The 24,795-nt window shown below is 40.3% G+C and overlaps 3 protein-coding genes across 5 annotated transcripts; 2 read left to right on the forward strand and 1 right to left on the reverse strand.

Moving 5' to 3' along the window:
• The first annotated feature begins 3,586 nt into the window (after window positions 1-3,586).
• Window positions 3,587-6,294, forward strand: LOC118117227 (CCN family member 1). The gene is made up of 5 exons (XM_035169295.1): window positions 3,587-3,749; window positions 3,850-4,063; window positions 4,155-4,505; window positions 4,659-4,864; window positions 4,980-6,294. The coding sequence occupies exons 1-5, from the start codon at window positions 3,708-3,710 to the stop codon at window positions 5,268-5,270; spliced, it is 1,104 nt and encodes a 367-aa protein (XP_035025186.1). The 5' UTR covers window positions 3,587-3,707; the 3' UTR covers window positions 5,271-6,294.
• A 1,362-nt stretch (window positions 6,295-7,656) lies between these two features.
• Window positions 7,657-15,680, reverse strand: LOC118118401 (outer dense fiber protein 2). Of its 3 annotated transcripts, none has more exons than XM_035171598.1 (17): window positions 15,613-15,680; window positions 14,672-14,846; window positions 14,412-14,535; window positions 14,154-14,285; window positions 13,926-14,000; window positions 13,317-13,388; window positions 13,117-13,233; window positions 12,835-13,020; window positions 12,631-12,740; window positions 12,376-12,511; window positions 12,102-12,212; window positions 11,579-11,683; window positions 10,732-10,890; window positions 10,241-10,341; window positions 9,980-10,142; window positions 9,513-9,638; window positions 7,657-9,415 (listed from the first exon to the last, which is right to left on the reverse strand). In XM_035171598.1, exons 2-17 carry the CDS (start codon window positions 14,833-14,835, stop codon window positions 9,242-9,244), a joined length of 2,055 nt encoding a protein of 684 aa, XP_035027489.1. In that variant the 5' UTR covers window positions 14,836-14,846; window positions 15,613-15,680; the 3' UTR covers window positions 7,657-9,241. The 3 variants fall into 3 exon arrangements, with proteins under 3 accessions (XP_035027489.1, XP_035027490.1, XP_035027491.1); XM_035171599.1 differs by having other exon boundaries at window positions 15,609-15,668; XM_035171600.1 differs by having other exon boundaries at window positions 14,672-14,843; window positions 15,609-15,666.
• A 153-nt stretch (window positions 15,681-15,833) lies between these two features.
• ift22 (intraflagellar transport 22 homolog (Chlamydomonas)) lies at window positions 15,834-18,330 on the forward strand. Its single transcript, XM_035170597.1, has 5 exons — window positions 15,834-16,116; window positions 17,076-17,158; window positions 17,377-17,463; window positions 17,722-17,924; window positions 18,007-18,330. Exons 1-5 carry the CDS (start codon window positions 16,078-16,080, stop codon window positions 18,153-18,155), a joined length of 561 nt encoding a protein of 186 aa, XP_035026488.1. The 5' UTR covers window positions 15,834-16,077; the 3' UTR covers window positions 18,156-18,330.
• The last annotated feature ends 6,465 nt before the right edge of the window (window positions 18,331-24,795 follow it).

Consider the following 24,795-nt stretch of genomic DNA (forward strand, 5'->3'; position numbering starts at 1 on the left):
GGGAAATACAGGCTCCGATATCTACGTGACTGCTGATGCATCCCAGCAATTTCTGGGGGAGAATTACAACAGAAGCGATGCCCTTTAAATGTCAGGTGTTAAAAGGTCAGGCCGTGCGTACATCAGCCTCTCTACATAAGAGAAACATTTTTGGTAAATGGCTACAAAGCGTCCGCAGAAACTAACAATATCCAGGAAAGGCTACATGGTAATTCACTTCATTCGAGTCGAACAGTAGAGAGCAGAAGCCTGGAAAAAATGTCGAATCAGCGGTGAGATTTTCACACAAACACAATGTTCTGACTCGGGAGTGGGCTCTGCAGGGAACGGAAGACGGACAAAGGGAATCATTTATAGAAATGACGTAATGAACTGGATTTGTAATCATATCTGGACGGCTCCTACAGACTTCCCCGTCTGTGCCACAGAGTATGACCTGCTCCTACATAACAACCAGAACAAGCTTCTCTCAGAGCCACTGTGGTTTTACACTGAGTAACAGAGCCGAGGTTCGGAGTCATAATTTGAATCCCATATTTTGTTTCTCTCTTTTTTTTTGCATTTGTATTTTAGCATGAATCTTTACATAATCACAAAATTACCTGTTGACATGTTTTTCTTCTTTTCTCCAACTGGTCATCATCTCGACCATCTGCCCACCCACCGTCTCCACATCCCATTAAATGTCATCTTCAATTTCAAGGGCCATGCAATTAACTACAACTACATGTGGACTAATGTAATTACAGTAGGATGGCTCACAGTATCGAGTATAAGGGGATAACAAAGACAACAAAGGCCTTGTCTTCCTGATGGGATAATCTCCAGGATGGGTAATTTGATGTTGCATAACGTCTCTTATAAAATAAGTAAATCCAGCTTTACAGTTGCAATGGATGACCACAGGAACTTGGCAGCAAGATGAAAGAAAACACGTCAAATGTGGTCTTTTAATTCATTAATGTTTCATTCTTATTTGAAACATTATACATTTGTTTTCTTTCCAAGAGTTATATGGTTTATACCACTATTAGCCACCACTTCTTCAACTCAAAGCTGTTTCGTTGTTTAATCTACAAAGTAGAAACAATTGTTGTGGTTTTTGGCCTAAATGATGTAACTGTTTCTTGGCAAAACATCAAACAGGAACAATTACTTGCAAGATGCAGCATTTAAAACTTCCCAGAAAGATGCCTTCAGTGGGCAAATTTAATCTATGTGACTTTCATTTTGTTGACACTTTTTTTAATTTATGAAATTAGCGAACATACTGTCTCCCCCTGCCCTTAATCTTTAGTCTATAAAAAACAGTTCAACCTTAAAAGGCCAGTGCAGAAAGAAGCCCAGGGAACACCTTTGACTGAATAGAGCTAGCCGATAGCATTTTCCATGCTGGCTAGCTATTTTAGGTTTGCTGAGCCTGTGGAATCATGTTTTTACACAGATTTGTGATAACATTTTTGCCAAATTTTTTTCTTTTTTACTGGTCCAACTTTCCAGATCGTAAAATTATCAGAGAGATCTTGCTGTTTGCTAGCTTCTAGTTTTTATGCTAAACTTAGCACACAGCTTCCTGACTTGCCATATCAGAAATTCATTCATTGGATCACATCACGTCTCCAAGTTTTCTGAAAGCTCAAACATATAGAATCTGACACTGGCATTTCATTTTTGTAAGTGCCTGCATGTGGATGCCTGCTAGCTAACCTGCTAGCACCTGCTAATCACCTGTTAGCGCCCAATAGCTCACCTTAAAATCCTAGTTTGGTAAACTTCTACCATGCCAAAGCAAACCCTTTTTATCCTTATATTAACATTAACATTAATATAATTTGAAGACACATTCACATGCTGCTCTGTGGGAGTTGAGTGCTTAACATGAAATCCTTTCCAGGTCCTCCAGCTCCATGTTCTGTCATCTACGGTTCTGCAAATTCTTTATATCACAGGAGGGAAAAGTTTCCAGTCCCACAACACAACAGTCAGTGATTTCCAGGAATCAGTGGATGCACCGAGCTCACGCATGTTCGCTCCTCATCTGCCTGAGCTGGCTCTGACTCAAACTGGCTCTGGAACCTCAGTTAGATAAGAAGGGGCATGTGCCAGTGTTCCCTGGTCGGCCTCTTGTTCACACAGGTTGTAATGAAAGGAACATTTTTTTCTTTTCTTTCCCTGATAGTTTTCATTGTTCTTTGATGTGGATAAAAGAAGATGCTTTTTTATCCTGGCAGCTGTTTCAAAGAGACCTGCAATGTTCATCCTGTGAGGAATGTTGCCGCAGGCGTCGCTCAAGTTTTCTTTTTGCTTTCTTGTTTCTGTGTGTGCATGTTTCTCATTCAGAACAAACAAAGGATACCGAGACATTCAATATTAAATCCGAGCAAACTCTGATCCACGCACACCCTAAAGGATTCTGTGAATTTGCATGCACGCAAAGTTAGAAAAAACACAAACGCTCGGCCAAGACAAGGGGCGGCAGTCTAAACACGGTTTCGTCTGAGATAGAAATACAATTGGTCATAGAAATATGTAGCTTCTCTTCAATATTTATATCAGAACTTGTGGTGCCCCGATGTTGAGTCCTGTGTGGGGCTGCTCTCACGTGTATAGAGGCTGATGATGAAATATTTCAGGTTTTAATGTTATTCTCACTTTTTCTTTTTTCTTTTTTGGCCTTAACAAAACCAGTTAGTACTACTGTACCTCCAGAAGTCCTCCAAGGTTAAAATATCTTTCATATAAAAAAAGCATGGAGGAGAAGAAAGACAAACACATTGTTTCTATACAAAAGAACCCAACATAAAAACAGCTAAATAAACAGAAAAGGCTTTTAACCCAACATATAAAGCAGAATTTTTTTTTAAAATGGATTTTAACCAAGACTGAATTAATAAAACGCACAATTCTATATTAGCATTTATGCTGCCAATTTATTCTTTTATTATATTGTAATATCAAGATTTTGAGTCAAAAAAATAACCAAAGGTAAAAGATGCATATTGATGAAAATATTTTACATAAACGGATTTATATTTATCTTTTCAATTCAAGTTCTATATATTTGGTTGTATTTGTGTTTTCTTTTTAATTATGGTTATTTGAAATTAAGTGTATAGTTAAACTGTAAAATATCAAGCCTCAATTATATTCTATTGTCATGAAGGATTGATAACCACATCTTAGGGACCATATCATCATATATCAGATTTGGGCCGTCAGACATATTGTTTTACTCCCTAATATGGATGTCAGGATCAGCCTCCGAAAATACACACACACACACACACACACACACACACACACACACACACACACACACACACACACACACACACACACACACACACACACACACACACACACACACACACACTTGTTTGCTTCATTGTAGGAAGAGCTTCCTTTAGGATAATAGAACAGATATGAAAATGGGTGAATTGGAGGGCGACCCCGGGCAGAATGGAAATCAGACAGGGTGGTTCTTGGCTCACTGAATGAGAGGAGGAGGAGGAGGAGGAGGAGCGGCTTCTTTTGGGCTTATGGGAGGACGCTGGGAGAAGAATTCCGATCATATGTTTCAGGACACTTCTTCCGAGCGTATAAAAGGAGATGGGAAGAGCCAGCACTCTTCAACTCGCCGTCAGGTCTGGTATTAGAATAAATAGACAGAAAGGTTATTCACTCGTGAGAGACAACTTCAACTTGTGATGATGTGGAAAATCTTTGTCGGGATCCTCTGCATGACACTGGTGAGGAAATAATCACTGTTCATTCATCTGTTGTGTTTTGGGCTGATGGTCGCTTTCAGGGGCAAAACTCTTGATTGGAAATGTTTGTGTCTCACCTCAGGTGTCGGCCTCGTGCCCAAAGGACTGTCATTGTCCCCTTGAAGTCCCCACATGTGCACCCGGAGTCAGTCTCATGCTGGACGGTTGTGGATGCTGTAGGGCTTGTGTTCGGCAGCTTTTTGAAGACTGCAGCACCTCGCAGCCATGCGACCACACGAAGGGACTGGAGTGCAACTTCGGAGGTGGATATGATTCTGCTAAAGGCATCTGTCGAGGTCTGTTCTCTTTTTCAATGTTTCTTTCAATCGATTCACTCAATTTAAACGTATTATTTCAAGACTCTCTACTCCTGTTTCTGTCAAACAGCTAAATCAGATGGAAGAACTTGCGAGTACAACAACAAGATTCACCAGAATGGAGAGATCTTCCGTCTGAACTGCAAACACCAGTGCACTTGCATGGACGGCGCTGTCGGATGTGTCTCTCTGTGCCCTCGTGAGCTCATGCTGCCCAAACTGGGTTGTGCCAAACCCGACAGGGTCAAGGTGCTGGGACGGTGCTGTGAACAGCTAGTCTGCCCCGAGGAAGCAAAGCCAGAGATTTCTCTGAGAAAGAAGCACAGAAGGAAGGGCAGCAAATACAGAACGTCTGAAAACGACTTAACCAACCAGTATGACCTGGCGCCTGTGTGGAGAGGAGAATCTGGGCTTACAGCTGGTGAGTGATTGATGAAGGCTTTAAGAAGAAGCCAAGGAAACGTGTGAAATTACATATGTGGATATATGCAAATGCCATTATGTGATTATCTTTTACAATTTCATCAAATTGTGTGTTGTGTCATCTCAAATGTTTGCATTTTCCACTGATCAGCGTTCAGGAGTCACCCAGTGAGCCACATCTCTGCCAGAGGATTCAAGTGTGTGTCTCACACCACAGCCTGGTCCGCCTGCTCCAAATCCAGTGGCACCAGAGTGTCCACCAGGCTGACCAACAACAATCCTCAGTGCAAACTCATGGAAGAGACTCGCATCTGTAAAGTTCGCCCGCGCAACCAAAGGACCTCCGTCAGATTGAAGGTACACCCCAAATATTTTATATCAAGTTTTTATAGCTTGATTATTTCATTACATGCTACAGCACAGTTAGCATTCTTTTGCGAAAAAACTAAATCTTCACCCTTTCTTCTAACAGAAAGGTCAGAGGTGCAACCACATGGAAAAGGCCGGCCGCCCTGTAAAACTGTCCCACGCAGGTTGCCATAGCCTAAAAAAGTTCCAGCCCAGATACTGCGGGTCGTGCTCAGAGGGGCTGAGATGCTGCCGGCCGCACCGGACTCAGACGATACCCGTGAGCTTCAGATGCCAAAATGGAGAAACCTTCAGCAGAATGGTGACGATGATCCAGTCTTGCAAGTGTAACTGCTCCGCCAGCAGTGACGAAAAGACACCTGCCCGCCACAGACTTTTTAATGATATACATTAAGATTTTAACATTATAACATCCATTAAAGCAACACTATGCAACTTTTTTACCCAGCAGCCTCTAAACTAGTTGGATGGTTCACTGATTTGGAGCAGGGATAATGGTGCCGCTTCCATTCCCACTCCACACCCTGAACATCTGTTCTTGCTCTGTAACTTTGGTGAGTGAGTGTGATGTAATTTGACAAAATTAGACCCAGCAATTTTAGTAAGTAATGCCAAACTTTGGATCATTTAAAAAGCCATTAAAAAACTCCATTATTCAGCGAGGAAACTTTTAAACTATGACAAATTTTAAACAGAGTTTGGTGTAATTGTTACAGCAGCAACTCTTCTGGTTCAGGGAACCAGGGATTATGGGTAATATACACCGTTCAGTTGTGTTTCTGTTCAGTCAGAGCTTCATTTTTTATCTCCACACGAAAACCAGTGACTCGCTCAGATATGGTGCCCAATAGAAGCACCACACGTGTGTCTACAGAGGGCGCTGTTGCTCAGTCAAAGTGACATAGTGTTGCTTTAAGTATTGACTGACAGATGAATACCTGACAGGATGAATTTAATGAACGATGTTGTTCATTATTCTGCTTCATAACACTGGAGCCTTTCGATTTGCTTCCTTGTGAAGCGTTGTATTTATATTCTTCTTATTCGTTTCTTTCTTCACTTTTATTTTATTGACAAACATGTTCGAGCCCCCCCGACAGGACATTCAACATGTTGCGTGAAATGATGTAAATACTATGGCAGCTTTTAAATAACATAATGTTACTTTGTTTTATGTTGATAAACTGAACTTTTTCATTTTATTTATGACACTTTGATTTTTCATACTTTACTTAATGCATTCCTATATTTAATCACAGTGCAGTACAGTAATATTAGTTTGGCATAATTTTCTCCGCATTTGCTTGTGTGTTTAAAATGTTGAAATATGACCTAAGATCAGGAAAACTGTATTATATGTAAAAGACTGAATAACTTCGATGACTCAGTTTTTCACAAATAAACACAAGGAAGCCCAATACAGTCAATTATTTTATATTATAGAGAAAAGTAAAAACGTACTTCAGCTGGAACTGGAACTTCTTAGTTGGTCTTTTATTACAGTTGTCATTAGGAAATGAGCTGTACTGTGTCAGCTGCATATGTCCGACCCACTTCTGCAGAGACCTACATGTCTCCATGTCACTGGGGAGTTCGGCCAATGACTGTTACGTAAACCTCAGAGTGGTTTTCCTGCTGTGGGACAGATGCTGTGAGCGAGCTGCCGCCTTTTGTTTGGTGAAGGAAGTTATGGCAGAAAATAATGTGAACTCTTCTATATGTTTAATATGTGTAAAATGGATAATCCTGCATGCATGGTCCTAAATCGGAAATTAGATATCTTTCAAACATCAGTGTGATTAACTGCAAATTGCTCATTCTAATAATAATAATAATCTTTATTTATAGAGCACTTTGCAAAATTCAAATTAACCAAGTGCTTCATAAAATAGTCATATAATCATCAGAAATAAGGGAATTGTTAAAAGGCAGTTTAAAGAAAGTAAAAAAGTTGCAAATATCCAGGAGTAATTTACTGTATACAGCAAGTATCTGAACGTGTTACTGTATTTGAGCTTCAGGAAATAATTTGAACTCATACAACAGTGAAGCCTCTGTTCGTTTTTGATAATTAGTTCTGCAGAATAGATTAAAAAAACACAAAAGATAAATGGGTCATCTGACTCATTTGATACTAATGAGCAAATGAGCTTCAGGGTGTGTCGTTCATGCTGAGACCAACCAAACTGCCAGATGTCAGATGTAAGTTTATTTTCCAATTTAAAAAAAAGCAGAGAAAGCAAATTCCCAATGTATGATCAACAAGTTGCGTAAACGGGCAAGAACCAGAAGACTGAGAACAAGGGCGAAGGGGGGGAAACAGGGTTACTGACGCACACGCAGATGAAATGGTTCCATCCCTTGACAGAGAACACAATAGAGCTTTGTCTTTGAGAACTTGAGAGGAGCACTGCTCACCCGGGGGAAATCGTCCGCTGCAGAGACACAGCAGGGCCTCACAGCGGTCTGGACCTGGTGGTTTATTGCCATAGACACAGTGTGGGACCACAAATCAAGCAGCGACAAGATCCTGTTCGGCTTTTAGGCAAAATCGTGCTGCAGCAGATTCTGTGCCCCTGAGCCTCAGTAATATAACAACTTCTATTACAAAAGCATGAACGCAAACCAGCATCAGAGGTTTGGAAATATTCCAGTGTTGAATCTCAGTGATTATCTTTGAGGCCCTAAAGGCACAAGCTTCACTTCTGACAGTTAATTAATAGATTTTCTAAATAATTAATCTCAGTGCAAGTGAGAAACAACAACATAGACACGTTCAATACACATCACACCTTCCTTATTATTATTATTGCTGCTGCTACGGATACAAGATGATGCTCAAGCAGGGAGGCGGTAAAAAGAGCATTTTCTGTGTCATGGCTCAAAATCAGAGTGTTCAAATACACAATATTCAATGGGAGTAAAGCTGGAAGTATATTCACATTCAAGCACCATGTTAAATGTGCTTTATTCTACCACATGTAAACTTGGTTGGGGCATATGCAGCTACACATTTGTTCTTATAGCACAAATTGTATTGATTAACCATTGTTAGATGTCGACTTAAAAAATGCAAAGATATCTTATTGGGAGCCAGTTGCACTAGAATAGACATAATGTCAGACACTGAACCTTGTGTGTATGTAAATAAGATTCTTATATAGGGGAGAAAAGATGATTAACTAAACAGTTCCACCTAGTGGCACTTTGCCTCTACCGGCTGGAAACACCTTACATATGTATTTATTAGATGTCATCTGAGAAATCTCAGGTTGTGGAAATTGAGGAAATCATTCAGTAACTAAAAATTACTTGTTTTATCTCATTAACAGTCTAAACCCAAAGGTAACCAAGTAATACATAATAGGACAGACCAGCAGTAAATCCCAACATTTGTAAAGCTGGAAACACTTTGTGAGATAAATGACTTTAGCAATTCTTCAAAAGTCAAAATTGTTGGCAAATTAACTTTCTGTCAAAACCGATGTGCGGATTTCTTAAGGCTCTTACAACAAACCAAAGATCTGTTATCGATGCACACTCATCCAACCTTGTGCTGTAACAACTAGGCAACTGCCAACAAATGAATGGGGTTTGTGGACACTTTCAATAACTTCACACAAGTCAGTAAGAAACATTGAAACAGACAATCTGAGACAAGTGTAAAGCTTTGGTTAAGTCTTTAACTTCATTAGTGCAACTGGCTCCTTAAGGTACAGGAGTAAGAGACAGTAGCACCGAGAACTCAAAGCCCAAGATTTGCATACACAAGTGAAAATGTTCTGTAGTTTCTTGGGACATGAGATAAAACAAAACTCTCATAACAGCAGCAGATTTCTCTGACATGGGAGATAAAAAAAACAAAACAGCCACAGATCATCAGTTAAATAAAGAAGTAGTTATCTAAAGAAAAGCCAGAGCAATAAAATAAATAACTTTTTACTTCCTCTAAAAGTGATTCAAACTAGAAGGGCACATAGTAGTGTGCATTCCTCGAACATTTACGTTCACTAGATCCAGATTTTATTTGGATGTTATTGATATTATTATCAAACTCATAAATATCAGTCCCCTGAACATGTCTGACTATTTTGTCTTTAAGATACATTAATTATTCCCTGAGAAATCAATGGAAATGTTGAAAATCTTGCAATATTAAAGACAAAGGGAAAAAAATATTCCTGGTTTCGCCCTCTGATTCGGATCCATACCAAGATATTATTGGCTCTTACCTGACATCCAAGTTTCATGGAAATTGGTTCAGTAGTTTTTACTTATTTGAGGTAATAAAACCTCAAAAATAAAATTTTACAGTAAATCCGTAAATAAATACAGACAATAAAATGTCAAACTATGAGCCCTGAATTATTTTAGAAAATATGATGATGTAAAAGTAGAAGTCTGCAGTCCCTCATCAAACATGGTCTTATAGGAGTTTTTCAGGAAGTCGACGTAGTTCTGAATGCTTTGTTTGTGGCTCTCTGATTGGTCGAGGCTGAGCTGCAGGTCCTTCAGCCGCACATCAAACTGTCGCTCTGCCTAAACAGTCAGAGAGAGAAAATACAAAACAATCAATCAGATCACACCACCACATTCAATTGTGTTATATGTTATAAGAAATTGGAACAACACTCACAGTCAGTTTTCTCTGGCGAAGAAGACTCAGCTCTTTGTCTCTTTTGCTCTTCTCTGCTTCCAGCTGCAGGATTTTAGTCTGAAGACTCTCCTCTCGGGAAACAGTCTGGTCTTTTACTTTTTGGACCTGGAAATGTGACAAAACTTTCAATTATTGGATAAAGGGAATCAGACTTGATTATACGCTTTATACATTTCTTTAAAGTTTAAAACTAAGGTAAGATTCTGTCAAACACTTAAATCTGAACATTTGCATTGTTGTAGATGCTCTTCAACAATGTTTTGTTTTGACTGTTCAGCTGCACCTGCCCTGTTGACAATGATAAAAACCACCTGGTCAGCTGACGACATTTTGAAACAATCTGGTAGACACACAAGATACCGACAGATAAGAATAATAAAGCACTTGATGCTTTGTCGGCTTTCTTAATAATACATGGTGCCAGTGAGACTGTGTGTGAGCTGCACCTGTTGTTGAACATCTGATAATGCGGCCTCCAGCTGCCGACTGAGGGCCTGACTCTCCGTCGAGCGCTGACCCAGCTGCCGGTTGCTGTAGCTCAGAGTTTCCTCCTGATCTGCCAGCCTCCGTACGAGCTCCAGGTTCTCCTGCTGCAGCCTCTCCATCTGCCTGCAAACACACACACACATGGAATACAACACTTTAATAAAGATAACGCTGAAGCAATTTCTGTATTTTAATCTGTTGGACATAAAGGTTCGTCTTACTTTTGAACAGAATTAATTCTCTCTTGTAGTTTTACGTTGGCCTCATGAATGGATTCTTTCATCTCCACCGATGATCTCAGCAATTTAGTCTGACCCCCCATCTGTAGATGCAAATTTCAGAGTAGCTATTTTGGTATCATTTGCATTGGTTACAAGAAAAAAGAAAATCACATGCAAAACTGGATAAAGTGACGGTTCAAAAACAAACACAAACTTGCAAACACACTTTTTCAAAATACCAGTTCAACACTGCTGATGATGGGGATTGAAAAAACACAAACTGGTCTGTAGTTACAAACTGCTACACACTAAATGTTTCCAGTGCAATCAGAGATGTGTTTTCATTCATCCCAATAATCAAAACTCACAGCACCACCAGAAAACAAGATACACCGACAGACACGGGAGGTTTTACTACTGCCTAGTGGTCGGATGTAGGCAAGGTGACTGGGGTTTTTCACTGTGGGACCACCACAGCTCGCGTTGCACACCTTAACCTGCAGTTGGCTAACGGACTCTGACTTTTCTGAGCACTTCCCCTCTGAGCTTCGCAGGTTCTCCTGGCTCTCAAACAGACTCTGCTCGGCTGTACTCAGTAACTCAGGGTAACGCTTCAGCTCGTCCACACGGGCCTGGAGCTGCTGCCTCACCTGGGGCCCCGGAGGAGGGAGGTGGTGGAAGGGATTGGAGCGTTGGGAGTAGACAAAATAAAAAGGCTAATCAAACCTCTCACAGTAAAAACCCTGACTACTCACAGATGCATATAATATGTTATTCATGCTGATTATACCCAAGCTGCTTTCAGACATGCACTGAACATTTTCCTGAAATTTTTGAGAGCGGCCGTGTGTGAGACTGAAAATGTCTGAGTCAGTTGCTCCAAAACTTTTCCTACCCGGCCCCTATCTGGAAAATGACAGAGTGAGACCATGTGAGAATACAGCAGGAGAATGTCTGAAGACACTGACCGAGACGTCAACTTGGAAAGACAGAGAGATTCAAGAGCATTTGGTGATAAGGCCGGTGTCGATCTGCTGTAAACAAAAACACGTGATTTCTGCAGATTTCTGCTGCTCTTCCCAGACGCCCCCCCTCGCCTGAATATTCCGACATATTCATACATTTTCTTGTTTGACCCGCACAATCTCCTGCTGCGTTCTTTATATGTGAAAGGCAGACTCCGGAAAATGTCTGTGTAAATTCAAAGAAAATAATCCCCTAAAATATTCCATATTGTTAAATGAACCAACTGGTAGCCATAAGGATTAGTGCTTGCTAGAAGAGTTTAAACATTTCAGATAATATAGGGGAACACGTGTAGAGGCAGAAGAGACTCACCCTGTCAACTTCTGTTTCTTTCCCATCCCTTGTCTTCTCCGTCTCTCTTAAAATATTTTTATATTTTATCCTCATTTCATCGAGCTCAACTTGAAGTTCTGCGACCTAGAAAAAAAAAATATATATATAGACCAGTTTTAGAAAAGATAAAGAGATTAGTTTGTTGTTTGGGAAAAGGGCAAAATCGTTTGTAGGTTTAAAACTACAGTCGCTTTGTGTTCACTGGCCAGATGTCCGATGGTTTTTCTTTAAATGACCAACTGTGGATCATAAACACCTAAAAACACTCCTCAATTTCTGTTAAGGCATGATTTGCATTCATTATAAAATCAAACCGGAATTAATATGCCTTTTTATTTAAGCATAATAAGCATGATACTTTTTAATTTCATTAAAAATGATTTAATTACTATTTTGCTTTCAAACGTGTGTGTGAAGTTGTTCAATCCTTTAAAGTTGGTCAACATAAATAAAGTAAAGACAAAATAGAGTTCTTAAAAAATATAACTTAGCAAATGGTCACCTGATATTGAAACTGTTCAGCTTGATGTTTCCTCTCCTGCGACTCAACCTTCTCCTCCACCAGAGTCGACTCACAATCATTCAGCTGCTGCTCCAACCGAGAAACTGATGCCTGTGATCACAAGAACACCAAAATCACTTTAGTGAACAACATTAAAGTTGGACTATTTGACAACTGACTTTAATGCTTGTGTCAAATGTCTGTTTAGCAACAATTCTGGACCACATTTTTATTCATGTTTTTTGCCTTTGGCTCATGTGCGAGCTGTTTGTACCTCAAGTGCTGCATTATTGACGCGGAGGTCTCCGTTTTCAGCGCAGAGCTTTTCAACACGTTGCATCACGGTTTCATGAGCCGCGGTCAGCTCATCCCTCTCCTCCTGCAGCCTCGCTGTCAACTCCGTGATTTGACTTTAACGGAGATGCGCATTCAACATTCATCGGTGAAAGCTGTTAGTTGGCACATGCATGTATTGATTTCCACTGCGTTCTACAAGAGGAGGAGTGTGTAACAAGAGGAAAAAGCCAACCTCTTCAATAGCTCTACATGAGCCTGGAGCTTGTCTTTCTCATCCGTCTGCTGCTCCTTCTGCCGTCTCCTGGAGTCTCTTTCCAGACGGGCATCGACCAGCTGAGCATCCTTTAGTCCAACAACGAATAAGAACATTGACGTTGAACAATAGGCCCATGGATTGGAAAGAGAAATTAAAAAAAATTATATCTTGAATTCAAACCTTTTCCTTTAGCTGTGCATAACATTTATCTACAGCAGCTTCAAATCTCTGGGCTCTCAGTTTCTGTGCTCGTGTGGCTTTCTTTAGAGATTCTTTGTCCTTCGCTGCCTTCTCATTCAAAGCGGCGACGGATCCTCTCAGATCTTTAATCTCCATCTTCTGCTCAGTCCGGGTTCTTTCCAGAGTCTAGAAGACACCACAAAGATGTAGACTGTCACACATGTTCTTAAAACCCATTTGTCTGGAGAAACTTTGGCTGATAAAGCACTGAGCTGTTCATACCCGCAGCTGTGCAGTCAGACGATTGTTCTCAGCTTCCTTGGTGCGTAGCTGCTCCTGCAGGTGAGCCTGAGTCGCCTCCACGGACTTTGTCACGTGAGCGGCAGTCTTCACGTTCTCCTGAGAACAACAGCGTGGACAGATGCTTTCAAATGCAGTTATTTGATCAGTCTGAAGGGACATCGATACTCCTCTACACCCACCTGCTCTTCTCTCCGCAGATCCATCAACTCCACGAATCTTCGTTCTGTCTCAGTCAGATCGCTGTTTAAACGCTTCAGGAAGAAAATCACAAAACTGTGCGGTCAATCTCTACAATAGATGCACTTATGTCATGAGTTTCAGCTATAAAATCAACCAATATGGCTGTGTGGTAAACCAGCCATTGACATTATTTACTACTACAGAGGGAGGTTATGTTTACACCCCTGTCTGTTTGTTTGTCAGCAGGTTTACACAAAATCTACTGAATAGAAATTCATGAAAACATGGGCCAAGAAAAAACCCTGTGGTGTAGATTCAAACAAAGAGATGGATCATTTACTTTAACATTTCCCTGCAGATTGAATTCATGGATCTTGATGCATCTTTAGAGGACTAATATCTAAGAGTTTGTGCAATTTGGTTTGGTTTGATTGGATGTAAGTAACTTCTAGTTTTATCTGCTGTTACCAACTGAACCCTCCATACACCAGTGCACAGCTCACAGAGAAACACATTTCACAGACAAAACTACAATAACCAAAGCACGAAGCTTAATTTACTGCCACTTACAGTTCTTCCCTTTAAAGTAATAATATAATGAAACACACCTCATTATCACTTTCAGCCTGTGTTATCCTCTTCGTTAACATCTCAATGTGTTGGTTGGCGTCAATTCGATCAACCTGTAAACAACAAAAGTTGAAAAAATTAAATAAAAAACTTGTTTTAGCGCAATTTTCATTTTCTGATGTGCACTTAACCAACTACAGTTGTAAAGAGCAACAAATGAGTCACCGCCCTGAGAAATATTTAGTGTAAAAGGTGTCGTAACAAACCTCTGCTTCCTGCAGCTTCTTCAGTTTCTGTCGAACCGATTTATTAATTCGTCTGAAATCCACCAACTTCTCCAGCAGGAGTCCTCTCTGCCTCGCAGCTCGCCGCTTGTCCGTGGCGGACCTTCTTGAATCCTTAATTGAGAGAGAAATAACAACAGAAGTTACACCATTGGGTCATGAATATAATATTATTCTGGTGTCCCCACATGGAGGCCCCCGTGTTTGAACCCGTTTGATGCCAAGCTGCAGTAAACGTACAGAAAACTCATCCTCCATCGCATCTTTGAAAGACACGAGTTGAACGGCTGCAGAGTTGGCAGCTGCTTCCGCGTCCATCAGTGTTTTCAGGAAGGGGCTCGTTCCACTGGCAGAGGCTCCACGACTAAATGAAAAACAGGAAGATGAAAAACTTTAAGATGAGAAAATGCTCTAAATCACTCAGGCGGCGGGGGAGTGGACGTTTAGCCCGACAGATTAGGATCTAGTTATTTAAATGTCCTTGCATCAAAGGACCTCACCAGCTGATGTCATCCTCTGGGGGTCTGGTCTGGAGACAGCTGCGTGCCTTGCTTCTTCTCCCCAGCTCCTGAGAGCGATCTGGCTCCGCACAACTCGCTGTGAGGTCCTCTGCCGTAGAGCCGAAGACACGGGCAGGACTTTGGGGTTCATCCTCTGGAGACATCCCTCTCACTACTGACACAACAACATAAAGGCAACATTAGTTTTCACACAGAGGAGAACTGTTAAGAGTGATGTGGATCACAACTCAAGAGTTAGGCCCGCTGGGGTGGAGCTGGAACAATGGAGGGGTTTTGGGGTTCATCCTCTGGGGACATACAGTACCTCCCACTATTGACACACAGACAACAGCCTTTTTTTAAACAGAGGAGAAGAGTTAAGAGCGATCTGTATCATCACAACTCGGAAAGAGGTCTGCTGTGGTAGAGCTGAAACCAGGGGGTTTTGGGGTTCATCCTCTGGGGACATACCTATCAATACTGACACAACAACATGAAGGCAACATTAGTTCTCACACAGAGAACAGTTAAGAGCTGTCCTCTTGTGATCATGTGGATGATCACAACAGAGGAAGTGACGCCCTCTGTGGTGAAGCTGAAACCAGAGGGGGGACTTTGGGGTTTATCCTCTGGGGACATACCTCTCACCACTGACACAACACACAGACACACAGTAGTTTACAGTGAGTAAGTTCAACCTTTATGACTTTTCAAACTTAGCTCAATCCCTTTAGCCCTGTTAGCATGATATCATGAAAGACGGTGTCGTCAAGCAAGCTCTCTCAGCTGAGTCCTTAGCGACAGACAGGAAGAGCTCAAGCGGCTGCTGACGCTCCTGCTACACTACAGACAGCAGCCAATCAGCAACACTTCGATTATTGGACATAAACCCCAGTAATCGATCATAAACCGATTCCAGTGAATAAGTAAACATCACCTACTTCCAGCTTCGCTCTGTGTTGGTTGTGAACAAAACGCTGCTCCGGACTGGAGAGCCCGCCTCCTCTCAGGAGCTCGAACCGGATTGGTTAGCTCAAGCACCACATTGCGTCACTTCCTTGTGAGCGGGCTACTGATTCGTTCCTTGGGCACAAAGTAGGCGGGAGTTAATTTGATTTCACTGACGAGCAGCCAATGGGCAGAGAGAAAACGAAGAGGCTGGTTGAAACCATAGAAACGAAGAGGAAGTTGATTTCCCCTGGAGGAGGACGATCCTCTGGTTACATCAAGTTACGAAGATTATTCGTAATTTATGACTTAACTGCGCGATTCTCCGAGAAATACGCAACAGTATTGTTTTAGATAAGAGCTCAGCTAAAAGTGACGGGTTGTGATTTAACTTGTTTTGCGTGCACAGCTTGCCTGCAGTCAAACTTAGCTGGGCGGCTAATGCTAAGCTCCTGGAAATGTTCAAAGCTAAAATACTCTTTATTGGTCCCAGTGAGGTGAGTGAACGTCTTTCTGGCTTTGTTATGTAGTCTGTTGTGTTGGTTACTAAAGAGTAGAACTGTTGTGTAGCTTTGTTTTGTGTTTAGCACATGTTACGTTAGCTTAAAGGGCATCTTCAGCCCGATGCTCATTGAAACCTCCCCATCCTGTGGGAGGTCTTCTGTGGTTACTGGCTTCACGTGTGTTTATGTTCACAAAGAAGCAGGCAGCTGGGGGAGGTAACTAAATATTTACTGCTTTACTTTATTTGATCAGTTCTTCTCTTGAAGCCATTATCTTTTAGTCAATTAGACTTTATTTGTATAGCACCTGTCATACAGGTTAGTGCGGCTCAAAGTGCCTCACAACGGAACGATGAGCCAAGAAGAGACAAAACAAACCAAAATGCAGAAACCATCAAACTGTGATAACAATGAAAACAAATACATAGAATCAAAAAGACAAAAAACACACACTAATGATATTAACAGACAGATAAAAGTGAATACAACGTAAAACCTAGATGCAATACAATAATATCTATAGTTATTCGAATGTTAGGCAAAACACTTTTAAGCTTGCATTCAAAGATTTCAACTCTTCTCGGCTTTAATCTATATTTCCGCTACATTTCCGATGTAGATATTTAACTTTGGACTTTTACAACACATATTACCTTGTAGTATTTACAGTAGTTTAAATGAGCTACACCTCAACCAGCTGCATCACTAAAATTCTGCTTACAAAGTTTTATTATTATTACACTTAAAGAAACCGTTCCGCCTCATTGCTTTGGCACTTGGAGAAAACTTACGACTTAAGTAAAATTGTGTGTTGCTTTGCTATGGGGTGTTCAGCAGTCTCAGAATCAAATGTTAACTGAAGTAAAACTAGTCCTTGACCTTTTTACCAGCACACAGCTAATATGATTATTGATTGTTCTTCTCTCTTGTAATGCTCTGTGTATGTCTTTCAGAGTGGGAAAACAGTTCTTGCAAATTTTCTCTCGGACACAGCAGAAAATGTGGGGGGTGAATACAGACCTACTCAGGGAGTCAGGTACAAACTGTTTCAACCTTCTTGCCTCTTACACCTGGTACAGACAGTTTTGTCCATGTGTATAAATCAGCAAAAAGATGCACATACAAATATATGTTTTAAGGGAGTTTTTCAAATTTTGTAAATTAGATTATTAGCTGTAACCCGTCTTGTTGGGCTTGACGTGATGAGAGGGTGCGACTTGCTCATGTTACACAAACATTTAAATGTTTTCACAGGATACTGGAATTTGAATCACAACCTGAAGGCAGTGGTGACAACAAGACATGTGAGGTGGAGCTCTGGGACTGCTCTGGAGATTTCAAGTGAGTTAAACATCACTGACAAGTTTAGATTTTAGACTATCCCATCTTGTGCTTTTTTAAAAAGACATATTACTACTTTAAATCTATTAAATATCCCACACACCCGTCTAAAGACTTGAGGTGATCGAGCTTTTGAGGTCGTAACACCGGTTGTTTAGTACCCTATCTGCCTCTCTGTGGAATAATAATAATAAAAATACTTAAAGCAGTGTGAGTTGAAACACGCCTTTGTCCTCTTTTCTTTAATCCTATATCCAGATTTGAGTCCTGCTGGCCTGCGCTCATGAAAGACTCCAGTGGCGTGGTGATCGTTTTTAATCCTGACGTTCCGAGCCACCTCAAAGAAATTGAGACGTGGTATTCGATGTTCATCTCCTCTCAGGGTTTGCTGGACAATCAGTGCCTGCTCATAGCTCACCACAAACCCGGCAGCGGAGTAGAAGACGAACGCCTGCCTTTAGGTGATTGTGCTGCGGGCTTCTCAGACCAGAGCTGTTTGAGTTATTACCATTTCTCCACTAACATTCTTTCTTTTTGATGCAGCCTCACATCTGAGCAGGCTGTCACTTATTCACTCCAACCTGGAGGAGGAGCCAGAGGACGTGAGGCAAACCTTCTGCAGATACTTGGGAAATGTTGTGAATGCAATGTCAGAGAGTCGAGAGCAAGAGGAGATGTCCATCTTTACATAGTACATTTTTATTCAGCTTTATACAAAAATGTAATCTAAGATATGTTAATGAACCCTAACTGTCTTATAGATGTGCATGTAATTTCCAAAACCCCCCTTCAAATGTATATATTTTACTTCAGGTAGATGTACTTTTTGGCTTTTGTGAATAAAAATAAAGTTTTTTGATCACAAAATGGTCTTTTAAATATATAAATCAGTTTATTTCTATTTAGGGCAGGTAGTTGAGAATGGGATGATGAGAAGTGCAGAGGAAGAAAGGACAGTTTAATATTCAGACCTCATATCCAATAATGCCTCCTTTGCCAATGCGCTCTCCGATGTAGAACCACATCAGTATCTCTGTGGTCACGAGATCATTCCTCAAGGCGTCCTGTAAAAGAAATAAAAACACTTTCAGTGCGGAAAACTCTTCCAATGAAAGTATAACAAGTCCGAGTCGTGATGGTTTATATTTAAATAAGATATGAGAAAGGAACATGGAAGATTCACTTTAGAGTAAAGAGAAGTTCCTGTTCATGAACAATTATAAATTCCAGTTAGAGAAAGATACACTATGATTATATATGCACACACGTTTATGTCATCATGCATCAAGGTCAGATTCAAGTCTTTTTTTGTGTATGAAGTTTTTGTTATCATAACTTTTGACATCCTAGCACAAAGCTTTTCTTTAATATTTCCAGAATCTTTTAGTCAATCAAACTTTATCTGTATAGCACCTGTCAAGTGCTTCACAAATGACTGATGAGCCAAGAATAGACCAATCAAACCAAAACGCAGACAATGAGAAACCATGAAACTGATTTGAAAAACTGAGATAACAATAAAAGCTATTTATAACACAATACATAGAATAAACAAAAGACAAAAATGACATGTTTTTCTGGCCTCCTTGTCACATTGCCTCCTGCTAATCTTATATTTACTTTTCTTGCTTTGCTGTCAAAGAACTTTGTAAACTCTCTTTTTAAAAAGGGATAGATAAATAAAGTTTATTATTATTATAAACAAATCAAGCACTACAGAAAATCTTCTTAACTATTTCACAAATGGCTCTAATAATGAACTGTTCTCTTCAGATTGAATTATTCTTATTATTAGTAGTAGCATTATTGGTCTGTGGTTAAAATCGCTGCTGCTATGTCAGTTGCGCACCTAGTGGAAGGCAATAATGAACAACAAAGGACATACAGGTACCACTAAGCAAAGCAAAAAGTAAAAACCACATTAACGTATACAATCACAAAACATGACAAGATTATTGGGATTTAAAACGACACAGGAAGACATTTGTACAAAACCCCAAAACATTAAAAAGAGAAATAATTAAGAGATGAAGAGAGACATCAAAGAATATACACCATCTTCTAATGATCTATTTAAGAAAGACAGGACTTAAGAAAATGATTGAATTGTTAAAAATTGTTGTTGTTGTCTACTGCCAATCTACTGCTCTCCACTCCAGTCCAGAAGGTGGCGGTAATGCAGACTAAAGTAGGAGCCTTAGCCACTAGTTTCTGAACTGCCTGAGCCATAGTGGAGAGATGAAGACCTGAGGACACCTGAGAAAAGAAGAAAGAAGAATCCAGGTTGTTGGTTTGAAAAATAAAATGGCCGTTTTAAAGAAAGTATGAGGAAGATGGTGTATTTTCAAAATAATAGGCTTCTATCTTGTGTCTATATCAATCCGTCTATCTATTCATCCATCACCCATTGATAAACCTGCCTTGTGTTTCCTCGTCTTGCCTCATGGGGGAGTTCTTCTTCTCCCTAAGCCCACACAGCCTTTGGGGGGTTTCTTTATTACAAACATGACAAAGTCATGTTTGAACCCACAGAACTTCACTTTTGAAGTCTTGCTTCACTCAAACTGCCACAGTTTCCATGTTTCTCGGATTGAATCATGAAGAAGAAAAGGCATCAAAGGAATTTCAGTGTCACTTCAGATTTCCCTGACTGACAAATGCCTGAAGTATGTTGTGTACAAGCAGAAACAAACTGCAGGTAGTTATGTTGTCAGACAGTGTGAAAGGATGTTTCGCTCACTTTGAGAATATCTGAGTAACTATAGATGAAATATTGATTTTAAACGGTGACGCAATGTCCCTGATTTACTGCGTACGCACAGCACCGGTTACAACACTGCCCTCAGTCAGGGAATAGTTTCAAAACAATGTGCTTATTATTTCTCCTGGCAGGAGTTAGATAAGAAGATTCATATCACGCTCATGTCTGAATATGAAGCCTCGGATTGTTAGCTTAGCTCAGCATAAAAACTGAAAGCAGTACATTAACCTCCCCCAAAGAGCTTGTTTTCACCTGTCTGTTTGCTTGTTGGTGTATTTTTCAGCAGGATTATGCAAAAACTAGAAAAAAACCAAACTTGATTGAGGTACGAGGCTTAAAAGATTAAAACCCATTAAAATGTGGTGTGGATGTGAAATTAAGGGGCGGTTTCCACTGTCTTTAACTGTTTTATGACTAATAAATAATTTAGGCTATCAGACCACTTCATTTTTATATTTCTACCGTAACATGTTTATTACTGCGCTAATAGAGGTGCTGCAAGGTCGAAAATCTCTTAATTAAAACAAAAATCTCTCATCTCACTCTTGGCACGACCAACACGTCAATCTTAAAGATAATTAAGAGCAGGAGACATGGGAAGACAAAGTAGAAAATCCTGGTTAATTTCTAGTCGGTGCAGTTTTGCTTCCTGCAAAGTGAGAATGGACTTAATTTCTTTCATTCCCTTTAAGCTGTGTAAAGGTCAGACTTGTGCCCTTTCAGATCTCCTGATGACCCTCCAGCTTAACGCTCTCTCAACGTTAGGTGCACACAGTCAAACTGAGGGACTGTGAGTCATAGAAACAGGCCGAAATATACAGAGAGAGACAGGAAGACAAAAACAAGACGGGAGAGGAAGCAGCGGCGACGGAGAGAATCTTGCCTTTCATGGTCTCAGACGGCCAGAAAATGCAGATGAGATTAAAACAAATGACATCACTACATCAGCAATCAACACAAACACAGAGGTTTTGGTGATGGAGCCGCCGCACAGGGCAGTAATCAACCTCATCCCTTCCGCTGAAGACAGATAAGGACATCAGCCAGTTCTCCGCTGGCCTGCTGCAATGTGTCATGTTGATTGCAGAGGTGATGAAGTCATCTGTGTGAATCTCACGTGTCGCTGTTTCAGAATCCGAGGCAACAAACAGATTATTTCATTGCATGACTCCTCACTCTGATTATTATCTCTACCCTAATCAGTCTTTTTCTCTCGCTGTCTGTTTTCACTCTCTCTGACCCGGCTTCATGAGCATCTGCATCCACATTACATCCAGACTGTGTCTAGATAAGTTAAAAGAAACGAACTGCAGGTCACAACTTGTATAAAAACTCTATCTCAAATACATTACATTTTTGTGCTTAATTGCATGCAGATTTTATCTGTGGGAATCTGCACCAGTGAGTGTGAGAAGATTCTTTTTTGTGTCCATTGGCAAATCAGATAAAGCTATAAAAGTCAATGAGGAAAAGTTGGAGACAGACAGAGATAGTGGATGACACAGTTCCCCAATCAGGTACGCTTTGTTTGGCAAAGCAAATTTCTACGGTTAAGAAATTCAAACTGTTCGACTGTTAGATTTATTCGGTTCAAAAGTTACAGGGACAATGCACATTAATAAACATTTCTATAAATCAGCCAGTTTAGCCGTCTTGACACAGTTCATCTGTATAACATTAAAACAAAGAATTTCAGTTTCAAAGTTTAAGTTTTATATCTGTTCCCAGCTTCGGCTGTATATCATTTGCCTTTCAGCTGCTTCAGCAACATGTTTCCACACTTCTTCAGATAATACAAGTCAGCTCTCCCAGCTCCAGTTTTATATTTCAGCCTCATAAAAGCGATGCATTTCACATGACACCAGGCGATTCAGCTGGTTTTCTGTAAACTCCAACTGGCTTGCACAATGACTTGCATTTAAACATCACAAATTTCTTTGTGCATACATCATTTTTGAGCGGGAATTTATAGCTAAAATTTGTTTTATTCACCCAATATAACTTAAAAGAATCGGGGGGGACACCTACCCTGTCAGTCAATGCAACTTATATATTTTATAATAATGCCATGACTTTAATATAATAAGGTTAGTTTGGATAAGCTTTAGATTATCCCTCCAATGTTATTTGTTGCTAATGTAAATGCATTACTATATTATTTAACAACATTTTCTGATTTCACAGGGACGTGGTGATGAAATCATTCCTATTATATGATCCTACATAATTTATGGATCTATATAAGCTTTAGTCTCTAGGCCTTTAGGATCCAGGCATAGCTGGAAATGTATGTATTTCACTTTCTGTAGCTGTATTATTTGCAGAAATATCTTGGAAAGAAAGTGTATTGGGAACAGGTATTTGACGACCTTGACTCATGTGCGGAATGTGCATTGGCATTTAATTACTTTCTTGTAGTGACTGAGCTCATTTTCCTTCTGGCACTATGAGGTAGTCACGCTGCTGATTTACATCTTTTGTACGTTGCCTGTAATGGTTTTGCTGTACATTTCCCCAGGGTAGTTGATGACTAATTTTAAACTGGGTCTGTTGTTGGGAATATTAATCTACGTATAGTAATTTTCATTGTTTGTTGGTTGCTGGATTACCATAAGAACTTGGTGGAAAGATGTGGGACAGGAGAGAACCCTTTTAATTTTGCTGCAGATCCGCAGTCATGGATCTTGATGGAAAAATCTGATATGTTTCGGGGACTGATATTAATGATTGTGAGCAGATTGGTGCAGATCCAAATAAAATCCAGGTCTAATGAATTTAAAGGTGGTTTCATAAGGGTCCCTTGTCGCTGCCCCTTTTTGCTGCTATTTATGTCGTGATTGAACTAGTCCACATTACATCATTCCCATTTTACTGCACCCCCACTTTAGGCTGAGTTGGATTTTCCCCTGAGGTGAAAAAGTAAAAATGTATTTCGACTTCTACTTCTGCTTTGCTGACTCTGTGCTTACAGGTGGAGTCAGGGGCTGCAGCAATTGTGTGCACACTGTTATCAAATAATTCTTTCACATTTGAGAACCATCAGTGTGACCATGAAAATGAGCTTCTAATTCTAAAATATCAGAATTACATGCTCAGGTCAAAGCCATTGCACCAAGCTATCAGAGCTATGAAGGGGGAAAAAAAAATCTCTGCACAAATAGAAACTCAGGTCAGAGAGCACAGCTATAATCCGTCTCTGAGGTTTGTGAAGCGTAGTTTGCTCACTGGAACCAATTAAAGAGGCTTAAATTGCCTCAGACGGTATTTTGTTTATCTCATCTCTGGCTGACTAAGAGAAAACACCCACAAAAGGATTTTTGAAATGCGAAAATGCTTTACCTTTTGAAAGTCATTCATTTCAAATCGGCTGTATTGAAATTTCTTCAGTCGCATTAAATGCCGAGCTGTGACCCTCCTTTCATATGTGACAGATTCTTTCCTGTAATTAAATATTTCAATCCCTGATCTATATTTAAGTTTGAAAACAGTCCTAGCGTGTTTTCTATTTGACAGTTTAAGCCCTGTTTAATCACATATGGGAAATGGGGGCTGAATAGCACCAGTGAAGTGTCATGTGTGGAGATGTGTGTGAGTCTACTCTAATTATCTAAATTTGAGAGCTCGTGCTGGGTTCGGGTTCGAGGCTGTCACAAACAAGTCTGACACACACACTTTAAAATGATTTATTTTCATATTGATTGCGCACGTGCACGCATGCACACACGCTGTGGTTTCTCTCCGAAATAGAAGATGATGTGTTGTCACGCGAACTTGGGCTTCTCCGTCAGTGTAATGTTACAGCTGTGTTTTTACTGTTGCACAGCATGTGGACAAAATGGAAATGTATTAATGAATGTATTAAAGTGATTTTTTTAAAAGGTCAGAGTGAGAACGCAGTCGTCTCGGTGCGGTGCTGCTTCAGCTCGTGGGAGTGGGTTTAAGGCTACCTGTGAAAATGTTATAGACTGCTCTGATCAACTGCGTACAGCATGTGCCCTCGCGTTCCCCTGGCTGTGTTTAGGCCGGACAAAGTGTTGTCAATGTACATAGTGGTCCCTTGTACACTATGTTGTGATATGCAAGCGTTACAACTATGGCAGCTGAGAAGGACATTCTCGGCAAAATCTCGTAGCTAGATCATCAGTTTATAAATAAACTTAATATTATTATTATTATATATGCGTAATATTAGTCACTGCCTTTGCCCAAAAGTTTTGAGATTGAACGTGCACCTGGCTTTACTGGGGGGGGGTGCGCCAGACTAGCCGGTTAGCATGGGTTATGCAAATGTGGAGCAGTATGATGTCATCACGATCCCTCGATATACTCTTGTGCTTTACTGTGGCCTTTGTAACTTTGCAGACCTTTTTATACAAAAATCTACACAGTGGAGAACAAAAACTGAAGAGGCATCATACGTCTCATTTGAATCTTTCTCTAAGCAATAAGCTACATTTCAGGAGTTGTTGAAGGAGGAGGAGTCTCTTGCAGTCTACAAGCAAAACATCATTAGTTTGGGTTTCTCCTGTAACCTCCTCTTCCCCTTTTCCCTGTTGTTTCACCTCAATGAG

The sequence above is a fragment of the Hippoglossus stenolepis genome, chromosome 11, assembly GCF_022539355.2.
Source record: "Hippoglossus stenolepis isolate QCI-W04-F060 chromosome 11, HSTE1.2, whole genome shotgun sequence".
In the NCBI taxonomy this organism is placed as follows: Eukaryota; Metazoa; Chordata; class Actinopteri; order Pleuronectiformes; family Pleuronectidae; genus Hippoglossus; species Hippoglossus stenolepis.

Coding starts and splice junctions, on each gene's coding strand:
- LOC118118401 (XM_035171598.1), bottom strand. CDS start 14,835: ATGTCTCCAGAGGATGAACCCCAAAGTCCTGCCCGTGTCTTCGGCTCT. Junction 12,213..12,375: donor TCAATAATGCAGCACTTGAG/GTACAAACAGCT, acceptor TTGTGATCACAG/GCATCAGTTTCTCGGTTGGA. Junction 11,684..12,101: donor CTGAACAGTTTCAATATCAG/GTGACCATTTGC, acceptor TTTTTTTTCTAG/GTCGCAGAACTTCAAGTTGA.
- LOC118117227 (XM_035169295.1), top strand. CDS start 3,708: ATGATGTGGAAAATCTTTGTCGGGATCCTCTGCATGACACTG. Junction 4,064..4,154: donor TGCTAAAGGCATCTGTCGAG/GTCTGTTCTCTT, acceptor TCTGTCAAACAG/CTAAATCAGATGGAAGAACT. Junction 4,506..4,658: donor AGAATCTGGGCTTACAGCTG/GTGAGTGATTGA, acceptor TCCACTGATCAG/CGTTCAGGAGTCACCCAGTG.
- ift22 (XM_035170597.1), top strand. CDS start 16,078: ATGTTCAAAGCTAAAATACTCTTTATTGGTCCCAGTGAG. Junction 16,117..17,075: donor TCTTTATTGGTCCCAGTGAG/GTGAGTGAACGT, acceptor TATGTCTTTCAG/AGTGGGAAAACAGTTCTTGC. Junction 17,464..17,721: donor GACTGCTCTGGAGATTTCAA/GTGAGTTAAACA, acceptor TCCTATATCCAG/ATTTGAGTCCTGCTGGCCTG.